Source organism: Peromyscus californicus, unplaced genomic scaffold (assembly GCF_007827085.1).
Source record: "Peromyscus californicus insignis strain IS unplaced genomic scaffold, ASM782708v3 Scaffold_6__1_contigs__length_162567912, whole genome shotgun sequence".
In the NCBI taxonomy this organism is placed as follows: Eukaryota; Metazoa; Chordata; class Mammalia; order Rodentia; family Cricetidae; genus Peromyscus; species Peromyscus californicus.
Genome location: NW_026294584.1, coordinates 106508160 through 106519561, shown reverse-complemented (window position 1 = coordinate 106519561; position 11402 = coordinate 106508160). Strand labels below are relative to the sequence as shown.

General features: G+C 49.7%; 1 protein-coding gene across 1 annotated transcript; it reads left to right on the top strand.

Moving 5' to 3' along the window:
- Nucleotides 1-113: 113 nt before the first annotated feature.
- On the top strand, nucleotides 114-9092 carry Chchd4 (coiled-coil-helix-coiled-coil-helix domain containing 4). Its single transcript, XM_052719936.1, has 3 exons — nucleotides 114-291; nucleotides 5519-5617; nucleotides 8063-9092. The coding sequence occupies exons 1-3, from the start codon at nucleotides 270-272 to the stop codon at nucleotides 8356-8358; spliced, it is 417 nt and encodes a 138-aa protein (XP_052575896.1). The 5' UTR covers nucleotides 114-269; the 3' UTR covers nucleotides 8359-9092.
- The last annotated feature ends 2310 nt before the right edge of the window (nucleotides 9093-11402 follow it).

Below are 11402 nucleotides of genomic sequence, written 5' to 3'. Positions count from 1 at the left end.
TGCTGCAAGATTTCTGGGAATTGTAGTACCTGCCTCGATGGAGGGGCGCAGGGGCTGCTGGGCAACGTAGTTTTCGGCTGAGGAGCGGCGCTGGTGCTTAGTAGGCTTGGAGGCAAGGCGCGCGGCGGGCAGGCCTGGAGGGGGCGGGTCCGCGCGGGCCTCACGGCCTCCCGCCAGGCTTGAGGAGAGAAGGGAGGTCACGGCGTTGAAGGTGTATCCGCTGCGGCCGTCCCGGCTGTCTTCGAGAGCTGCGAGCGTCGCGAGCAACCATGTCCTACTGCCGGCAAGAAGGTGGGTCGGGCGCTGCCATGGAGACCGGTCGGGCGCGGGGCCTGCCAGAGACACGCGGTGGGGTGGTTTCCACAGGGCAGCGGTGGGCCCATCGTGGGCCTCACGCGGCGGTTTCCAGATGAGAAAGTAGAGGCTCCGTGAGGAACGAGGCTGGTCCAAGGTCACCGTGAAACTCAAACCCTGGCCTCTGAGGCCTCACGTGGGGCCCGCGAGTGCGGAGCACGTTCTATCTGGCTGGAAATCGGGGACTGTTAGGGAATCAGTCCTCCACCGTCCCTAGCACGACCCCACGTGTTGGTATCCCGCACAGGCTCTTTGACTGTCCCGAAAAATTACCGCGTGGGCTGTGCTGCGTGGTGAAATGCCACTGGCAGGAGTATTTATTGAGCTCCTCCTGTATACCAGGCACTCTTTAAACTTGACGTAGCGACCTTTATAAGTCGGGTTCTGTTACTGTCCACGTTTCATCAGACAGTAAGCTGAGACGGGTTACGGTCATGAAGCTGTAGTACCAGTGGGGAGCCCTCTGTTAAAAGCCTTCCTTTCTTCCGTCTCTAGCCACGTTGAGGGACCACTCACTTCCTCCTCCTGTTACCTGTAGGCAGCAGCCCTAGTCTGCGCCATGGTGTTGTCGTGTTATTTTGTGTTCTGACAAATAAAGCTTGTCTGGAGCTCAGAGGGCAGAGCTAGCCACTAGTTAACCATAGAGGCCAGGCAGTGGTGGTGCACACCTTTAATCCCAGCACTTGGGAGAGGGAGGAAGCAGGAAGATCAGGAGTTCAAGGCCACCCTGGGCTATACGAGCTTGAACCAGTCTAAAATAGAAAACAGACAGACGGTTAATCCCCGCACTAGATGGGTGGGCAGAGTCCGGTGGTGGTGCACGCCTTTAATCCCAGCACTGGGTGGATAGAGACAGGATCTCGCCCCATTTGGTCCCCCAGTCTGGATACGAGGTGGCTGCTGCTCTGATCTTTCAGCTTTCACCCTCGATATCTGACTCCCTGCTTTTATTGTTAAAACTAATTAGGATTGTGGGCTTCGCCATGGCCTCCCGGCACTAACTGGCTCCCTTGTGTCTGAGCTGCCAGCCAACCCCTCCAGGCCCTAGTTCCCAGTCTTGTAAATTGAGAGGTTGGCTCTCGTTCATTGTGGTAATTCTCACAGCATGTGCCCAGGGCAGGGATGGGTTGGAGGACTCCTGGGACTACAAAGCTACAGAGAGACTTGGGTCATCTAGAATTTTAGGATGAGTAGGCCAGCTTCTTCATTGTAAGTCTAGGGAATCTGAAGGGGTAAAGGAGGAACTAATCCACCCAAGGCCATACATCTAGTTAGAAGGCCCAGTCTACATGGCACAGCCTTTTCCTCCTGCTCTAGGAACCCCCCCCCTTCCCAGCATCATAATTGACTGACATCTCTCTTGAGGACTGTGTCTGTTGGTTAGCACTTGGTGTCCCTTACACAAAAGCCCCCATCTCCCAGCACTGTTAGGCAGGAGATTCTTGTCATGATTTTTGTTTCCTCCAAGTCTAGTGCCTGGAAGCAAAAGAGTCCAAGTCTCGTTCACCAGTTGACAGGTTGATGTTGAGTCTTTGGGGGAAAGGAGGCTGTGCAAGTAAACACTGCTGCCTCTTGAAGGGGTTACAGGCCTCAGCTTCTCCAGGAAGGAGTTCATTTGCTGCTACTACAGCATTGAACTTGTCTTCGTGGTTTGAAGGATAACAGTCGTGTGTGTGTGTGTGTGTGTGTGTGTGTGTGTGTGTGTGTGTGTGTGTGTGTGTGTGTGTGTTTAGTTTTTTGTTTGTTTGAAATAGTCTCGCTATGTGCAACAAACTCAGATCTTCTTCTTCCTCCCAAATACTGGGATTAAAGGTATATTCGCTTACCTATGAGCTTTGAGTTCAAGGCCAGCCAGGGTTACATAGTGAGATCCTGTCTCAAAAACAAACTAACTAACTAAATAAATAAATAAACTGTGTAAGGCCTTAGGTGACCATACTACGTTACTCTTCCAGCCTCATGTTTTCCCACTTGCTCCTCAGCTGCTCTGGCTACGCCTTTGTCGGGTGCTTTCTCCCTCCAGGTCTTCCCTGATACTTTGTGTCTTCATAAACTCTGAAATTATTGTAGTCTCCTACCAACCTGAGAGTTGGCAGGAGGCCTGGTATACAGTGGGTGCTCAGGATTTAATAGAATGACCCCAGGTCCATGCCTATCCTCTGTTCTAAGCAAATGGTTGCCTGGACACATGTATGTCAAAGGTCCATACATCTCAGGTTGACATTCAGGGAGTCCCACAGTGTGGGTAAGCCTCACTCTGGCCTTGTGCTGCCAGTGTGTCTCTGTCAGTGCCTGCTCTCTTCGTTTTTATTGCAGACATTTTGATGCCAGCCACTGGGCATGTAGTAGTGAGTACGGTGACAGACATTCTGTGTCTGCAGAATGAGAAGAGGTTGGCATTAAAGCACTCCCAGATGGATGGAGAATTACTATCTGCTAAGTCAGAGGGAAAGTGCTGCAACAGTGTACTGAAGACGCAGCAGGGTTGCCAGGGCCTTGAAAACCATTTCAGATGCAGTTTCCTCAAAACTTTCCCAGTCTTTAGACCACGGAGAATGAACCCTGAATTCCTAGAGCCACCTTTTGCCTTCAGGCTTCACTTGGCCTTGAGTTCCTGATCCTGCCTCTGACTCTGTTGGATTTTAAGTTTGGGCTACTCTGCCTCGTTATTTGTGCACACACTCGGCAAGCATTCTACCACCTGAGGGATGGTCCCAGTCCCTTTAAACTCTATCCTAGCCCCAGATGGAATCCAGACCCGCGAATTACTTGTTTTTCTTTCTGAAGACAGCCCCTGTCCCAATCAGTTTTCTTCACTTGATGCGCGTGTCATAGTCAGTGCTGACACCCCAAGACCTAATATCAAGCAGAAAGTATTGAAGGGTTATGGACATAGTTCCTTTCCTTTTAAAAAAAACATTTTTTCTTTTTTGCATGTAAGTGTTTTGCCTGCTTCGCCTTTCAGGAAAGGAGAGTAGAGGATATCTACCTGCCTCTGCGTTTATAGGACTGACAACTCACAAGTGTAAAGGAATACCAAGCTGCTTCATCCCAACCTGACTGGATGTCAGTGTCCGGGAGCCTAGGGCCATATGGATGTGCCAAAGAGTTTGATTGCGCTTGGCTGGGTGAGGTCTGGTCTCTGCGTGTATCATCCCAGGGGTTTCAGGGACTTGTCCAGGTTGGTCCCTTCTCTCTGGCCCATGCTCAGCGGAGGTCACAGCTGTCAGAGCTGAGCTGAGAGCTTTTTGTCAGCTGCTTTTGCTTAGCACTCAGCAGTTATGCAAATGGCTTTGGGGGTTCTGGAACGTGGCCAGAGTCTCCAGGGTCATTAGGCACTCGAACATGGCCCAGTGGCCTTGTTCAGATGCTTTCTCCAGCAGTGGGAAGAGCAGTCCGACTGTGTTAGGTGCTAAGGCCAAGACTGCCTCTGGGCAGAGAGCCCAGGTGGGCAGGGGGGCCAGCCCGGTGGGCAGAGACCTGCTCATTGCTACTGTCTGCCAGTGTGTGAGACCTCTGTCCCTAAACTGTCCTTTTTACTAAGGTAGCCTCTGATGGTCGCCTTCATCTGCCTTCTCCAGACCTCCTCCTTGGGTATTCCAGCTCAAGCATGGTCCCAACCCTTTGCCTTGCTTTTCCTTCACATGCCTGGACCTGAACTTTCCAAAATACAGGAGGAAAGTGGACACAGTGCTGGCAGCTTTCAGAGAGCTGCCTGTCTGCAGCCTGGCCTCAGCTTTCATAGTAGCTCCCTCCCTCAGGGCTACTCATAAAAGGCAGGGTTAGTCATACCTGAAAAAGTCTTCCAGTGTGCTCTCTGGGTGAGAGTCTGGAGACCCCAGGTCTCCAGGGTCAGGGTGGGCTGTCAGAAGACTCAGGATTGTCCTTGCACTTTTCCTGGGAGGGTTAGGGATTTCAGACTTTGACCTTTCCCTCCTCCTCAGTTTGGGGCTGGGACTGGGTGGGTCTCTGTTGCCCTTATTGTTACGCTCAGTGCTCAGGTCAGAGGTCAGTAATTTCGTGTGCTGGGGGAGAACAGTGTGGGTGCTGGAAAGGCTTGGGTGGGAGGGACTTTAGAGGTTCCAGCCCATGTAAGTCACCACTATGAACAGAGGGCACTGCTGCTCTCCTCAGGAGTGGTGGGTGGGTCGAGGGCTGGCTGTTACACAGGATCCAGAATTGAACCAGTCCAAGTCTGCCCCCTGTGCATTGTGGGTACTGAGAAAGGTTCCACCACAATGGGAAATGCCTGATATTGTGGCTGCATGGGGCGGGGGGGGGGGGGGGGGGGGGGGGGGGGGGGGGGGGCAGACAATTGATAGCCAAAATCTGTCAGAGGGAGAGCCAAAGGGTGTTCAGGAGAGCTATTCTAGCCCGTTGTTTTCTTCCTTTTTAAAAATTTACTTATTTTTGCTTTTTGAAACAGGGTTTCTCTGTGTAGCCCAGGCTAGTCTTGAACTCACTATCCTGCTTCAGCTTCTGAGTAGCTGGGGTCATCAGGATTCCTCACAGGGTCACTATAAGGTTTCTGTCAAAGAGGCATGTCTTGTCCCCACACCCATTGGGAGAAACTCTAATGTCTAACATGCCCTGCTCCTTGAGTTTTTCCCTGAGGCCTCAGGAGCTTAGCCAGGCCTAAGTAAAAGGGGGCAGGGGACTTGCGAAGGTTGAATTCTGTCCCCTTAGGGGGCTGTTCGAGAAGAGGGAACAAGACCCCTCTGAGGAGTGCTTCAAATCTGCCCTTCCCAGGCTCCTTCTCACCATGTCTGACCCTGGATATGCTCTGTCTTTCAGAGGCTGGTGCCTGGGTCGTTTTCCCCAGGCTGGCTCTAGAGCCTGACAGCTACATCAGCTGTGGGCATGAGGTCCCCCAGGTCACAGTGCTCCAGTTTCCTCCTGGTTGTGAGTTGTCCTCTGGCTCTTCGCAAGGGGAGAGGGTGGGAACACACTCCTCTTGCCCCTCAGCTTAGAGAGCTAGATGTTATGCAGTCTTCTCACCCACCACACTGAGTGGAATTCTCATTCCAGCTGGCTCTCGTCAGAAGTGGCTGCTGGGCTGTCTCGTCAGTGATGGGGGACAGATACAGGGGGACCATCTTCAGATTGGCTGTTCTGTGTTTCACTTCTCTCCAATGAATCCATCTTCCTCTGCTCCAAACCCTAGGGAAGGATCGGATCATATTTGTGACCAAAGAAGACCATGAAACTCCTAGCAGTGCAGAGCTGGTGGCTGATGACCCCAATGATCCCTATGAGGAGCACGGTGAGAGATGAGGGACCCACAGACACACCCCAGGGGAGGCTTGGTATGGAGCACTGCTTTCCCACTTTTGTCTCCCTTGGCCGTGGACAGATGTCCAGCTCTGTGGTTGCTGTGTCTCCCTCCCAGGGGCTGGGACTGTGCCAAGCCAGCAGGCAGCAGTTTCTTCTTACTAAAGCATTCTGTCTCCTTTCTACGTGTTTGTCCTGACAAGATTAAGAGGGACTGAAGTTATATCTGCCCCTGTCAGGTTACTGGGATGAGCTCCTGCCATGTGTACCAGCTAATTTGCAGGCAAGAGAGCAGCAACCAAGCAAGCTGGTCCTTCTCCCTGTTAAATCAGAACTGTCACATACTCCTGGGCTCATCTCCAAATATAACAGTAGCCCCTTGGACACATGATGTCACTCTCTAGGCTTTGGGCTAGACGCGTAGGTACTCCAGTCTGTGGGGTAGGTGTATGCAGCATTCCCGGTCCATATAGTGTCAACAAGACCCAATTCAGCACTGGAACAGGCGCTTCAGGTGAGACTTGCTGGTGAGGAAGATTGAGCTTAAAGCAGGCAGCCCTGGAGGACAGGCTTGTGGCCAGGACTTCCAGACCTGATCTAAAGCAGATGCGTGTGTTCCGGGCAGGACCTTCACCTGTTAGCCTGCTGCCAAGTAAGGGTGAATACCTAGCACCGTGCTGGGAATATTGGCAAAGCAGATGTCATAGAATTAGTATTCTGAGAGTGACAGCTGTAGCTGACCTGAGTCAGCCTTTCTTAATGAAGAAGTGTGAACTCATGTCGGTTCTGGTCCTTTGTTTACCTTGAATCCACATTAGCTGCACATATGTCAGCTCTGGAGGTGTGAGCAGACAGGCTTATGTCTGCTTGTGTTTAAATGTACTTCTGCACTATGACTGCGAAAGCTGCCATCTTGTGGGTGTGTGTTATATGTCCCCAGTTCACATTGCACCCTGTCCTATCTGAGGCTCTGAGAAGAATAAAACAAGGACTTCTGCAGGACCTGAGTTGTGCTTTTATTTTTGTTTTTAACTGTTTATTATTTTATATATATGGGTGCTGGAAATGGAACCTAGGTCCTCTACAAGAGCACTTGGGAGTTCAAGGGCCCACCAGTCTGCTCTACAAAGCAGACTTCAGTGCAGCTAGGACCCTGTCCCAAAACAATAGCTTAGGCTGAGGTCACAGGTATGTGTCACCACAGGTAGCATCTGGGCTACAGTTTTAAATGTCAGTCTTCTTTCTCTTGAAAGGTGTTCTGGGGGTTAGCCCGTTGGAACCTGCAGTGCCAGCATTATATTCAGCACTGGCAAGTCCCTCAGAGGTTGCAGGTAGAGGAGTGCGGGTTGGGGATGTGATGGGCCTTGCTGCTGTCCTGATTTGGCTCTGAAGCCCAGAAACCTGCAGTGTCAGAGAGCACACTTCAGTTGCCACACAGCTTCATGCACAGGACCTTACTCTGCAGCTGTGGCGTTGCTGATGAGCTGCCTGCTAACGGGCACCAGTGACATTTCCTGATGTCCGCAGACAGTTGGGGGCAGGTTTGTTGATGAGTGAAGCTTTCAGAGGCTGGCGAGGGAGAGGCAGGATTCAGCCTAGGACTTTGGACACTAGCTCTGCAGCCACGCCTGGGCCATGGCACTTGAGTAAAGGATCACGTGGCATTTCAGTTTGTGTAGGCCTGCCTTCCTTCTTTTCCTTTTCTTTGCAGGGCAAGGATCCTCGACACTAGAGGCAAGTGCTCAGCTGTCAGCATTCTCTGCTTCAGTAGGCTCACAGGAGAACTGCCTTCTGTGTCCATCACAAAGCTGAACGTAGAATTGTCATCTTGAACCTTTTGGAAAAACTAGAAAATTCTGTTTAGATGTGAACAAATTCATAGAAAAAGCCAAATTCAAAAGGAAGAAGCCAATGTAGCATTTACTAAAAACCCATCTATAGCCTGACTTTCCAGCTCATTCATAATAAATAACTTAAAAGTTTGATTTATTTTTTTACAGGTTGGGGATCGAACCCAGGGTCTTGTGAATGGCAAGCCTTGCTCTACCTCTGTGCTATACCCCACCCTAATGTTTGATTTGTATAGGAAGAATCCAGCCCCACTAGTCTAAAAGCACTTGTTTTGCATTGTACAACAGGTTTTAAGATTTGTACCACTCTCTAGACTGCGTTGAGCAGAGGCCATGGTGAGGGGCTGTGGGAGGGAGCAGGGGTCTGGAGGGATCAGTACTTGCTCTGGCTAAGGAGACTCCTGGTATTTAAGTCTCAGAGTTCTGATTGTAGTTCTGGGAGGGTAGCTTAGACAGTAGACCAGAACGCACATAGAGAGGTCATGGGGGACGCCTTCCACACAATAAGGACCAAACAAACATACTTTGCATGTGTAAGATCATAGAGAAGATCTCTCACCTTTCCCTTGTCCATCTTCCTGTTCTAGGATTGATACTGCCCAATGGAGATATTAACTGGAATTGCCCATGTCTTGGGGGAATGGCCAGTGGCCCCTGTGGGGAACAGTTCAAGTCTGCCTTTTCCTGCTTCCACTATAGCAAAGAAGAAATCAAGGGATCAGACTGTATAGACCAGTTCCGGGCCATGCAGGAGTGCATGCAGAAGTACCCAGACCTCTATCCCCAAGATGAGGAAGAGGAAGAGGAGGCAAAGCCAGCGGAGCAGGCGGAGGAAACAGCTGCTACAGCCTCTGCAGCCAAAGAACAGGAGTCAAGCTCCTGAAGGCCACAGGACTTTGTGCACAATGCCTTTTGGTCACCTCTGTGAAAGCTCTTTCCCTCTATGCACTGTAATGTACAAAATAACTTATTTTAATGATCAAGGGTCTTGGCTACTTGCCATATACACTGAAGAAAAGCGGGGGGTGTGCACCTATGTCTTGCATAAACCTGTCCTTGAGCGTTAAGCTACTACTGGATGTACGCCGTGTTTGCCCTGGATTTTGCCACTTTGAAATACTGTGCTGAGGCTTCTCAGCAACCAAAAGTTGTTACTCAGGAAAGCTTATCGTGAGAGAGCTGATTTATTCTGACCCATTTTATCCCTTTTGGTAGATTTTACACTTCTTTGGGAAATTAAGCAGATGCCAGAACTCCTTCAAGAGTGTCCATTCCTATTGGAAGAGGTTGGTGGTCAGATCCCTTGAGCTGGAGTGCATGGGGATGCTGCCTTGGTCCAGGCACCCAAGTTTCTGTGTTAGCAGTCCAGACTCCAAGGTGTCTACAGTTGCAGGGTGGGATTGGACCCTGTGACTCCCAGTCCCTCCTAAATGAAAGGAGAGGCTTGGTTTTCGGTTTATTGTTTTGCTGTTCTGAAAGCCCTGGTTTAGAGCCCATGTTCACTCAATCCAGTCAGTTGTGATATTGAGGTGGGGACCTAGCTGCTTCCAGAGCAGAAGCCAACAGAGGAAACGTCTGAATGAAGTACTCAATTAAAAAGAAACAATTTCTGTCTGATTTTGAATGTGGCTTTTTACTAGTTAGAAAGTTGTTAGCTCTCTTGGGATGGTGAAAACTGAACATGTGTAAGGATTTATGTGCCAGGCAAGAATTGCTGGGAAGCCACATTCCCAGCCCTTCGTAATTTTGAGACAAGGTCTCACCAAGTTGGCCAAGATGGCCTTGATCTTCCTGTGTTAGCTTCCCAAACATCGTGCTGAGCTACAGATATTTTTCTGTGAAGAAAATAATAAATTAGGAAAAATTAACTAAATTGAAAGTGTTCTTCAGAGGTACTAGTAAACCAGTTTGATGGTGGCACGTGCCTTAATTTCAGGGGAGTCAGAGATGGTGGGTCTCTAGAGTATGTGGTCAGCCTGATACACAGTGAGTTTCAGGACAGCCAAGGCTACATAGTGACACCATGTCTCCAATAAAATCAAACCAGGCTAAGTAACAGCATCCATCTCTGTGATGGAGCCTCAGATGTTTTGAGTGCATTAGTTACTGTTGTGTAAGGGTAACCTTGACGAAATAAGGATTTCCTTACAAGCTCTGCTGCTGTGGAGCCCAGGCTTGGCTTTCCTAGCTCCTCCCTTCACTGGAATTACTCCAGCCGTGGCCAGCTCCTCACAAACTCACTTTTGGTAGGACTCAGGTTCTTTGCCATGTGGACCTTACCTTAGAGTAAGATAGAAGGTACAGCCTTTTTGTAATTTAATCTCGAAAACCGAGGGACACTCCCCAAGCTACCCCACAGAGCCCCCAGTCAGTGGCGTTGCTTCCCCCACTGCCACAGCTTTTGTGAGAAGTGGGCCCAGCCTATACTCCACCCTGAGTACCAGGATGCTGCCATGCCACACTGGGGCAGGTGCTGCCACCATAAAGCTTGAGAGCACAGTACTTTGAGAAGTTGGGACTGGAGAGATGGCTCAGTGGTTAAGAGCACTTGCTGCTAGGACCAAGGTTCAGCTCTTAGCACCTACATGGTGGCTCACAACCCTCTGTAGCTCCAATCCCAGGAGATCCAACACTTCTAACCTGTGTAAGTACCGCATTCATGTGGTATACAGACATATGCAAGTAAAACACCTGTCTTAGGGTTGCTGTTGTAATGAAACACCATGACCAAAGCAACTTGGGGAGGAAAGGTTTATTGGGGGCTTAGGCTTCCACATCACAGTTCATCAAAGGAAGCCAGGACAGGAACTCAGGCAGGGCAGGAACCTGGAGAGCAGGAGCTGATACAGAGATCATGGAGGAATACTTAACTGGCTTGCTCACAGCATGCTCAGCTTGCTTTGTTATAGAACCCAGGACTACCAGTTCAGGGATGGTACCACCCTTAATGGGCTGTGCCTTCCTCCATCAATCACTAAGAAAATGTCCTACGGGCTTGCTTACAACCTGATCTTATGGGGCATTTTCTCAATTCAGGCTCTCTCCTGATGACTCTAACATGTCAAGTTGACCTAAAACTACCAGTACAACACCCATTCACAAAGTTGAGATGTGGAGAGGTAGAGAGCTGTGAATCTTAGATCAGAGCCAAAAACAGCTGGTGAGATGGCCCAGTGGTTAAGAGCACTTGCTCTTGCAGAGGCCTGAGGGTTCCCAGCACCCATGTCTGTAACTCTAGTTTTAAGGGATCTGATGCCCTTTTCAGATGCTATGTGCACATAGCACACATACATGCATATATTCATACATAAAAATTTTTAAGTATGTGTTTTGCCTGCGTGTATGAATGTGTACCACATGTATGCCTGGTGCCCACGGAGGCCAGAAAAGGATGTCAGATCCCACGGGACTGGAGTTAAGACAGTTGTGAGCTGCCGTGGGAATTCTAGAAATCAAACCTGGGTCTTCTGGAAGAGCAGCCAGCGCTCTTAACTACTGGGTCATCTCTCCAGCCCCCCAAATAATAATTTTAAATTGTTTAAATGTTTAAAAAGCCCAGGCCATGGAGTTGGCCAAATTTGAGAGGTGTGACAGTGTTGAAGATTTCACTGGATGCAACTTCACACACACACAAACAAAACATGGTTTCAGGTAAAATTTCAATCATAAGGTGTTGCTGATGTACAAACTTGTCTGGCATTACTCACAGATGGGTTCAAGAAACCCAACACCCGTATAGAGTATGACACATGGCTTCTGTCAGGGCAACTAGGCAGGAACGGAGCACACACACATAAAGCAGAAAAGAATGATGGGTATTACACAGTACTGCTAGACTCTCTACAAGTAATAATTATGATTTATATCTGTAATTATGTGTCTGTGTGTATGTTCATGTACCTGTGAAGGCCAGAAGAGGGTGTTGGA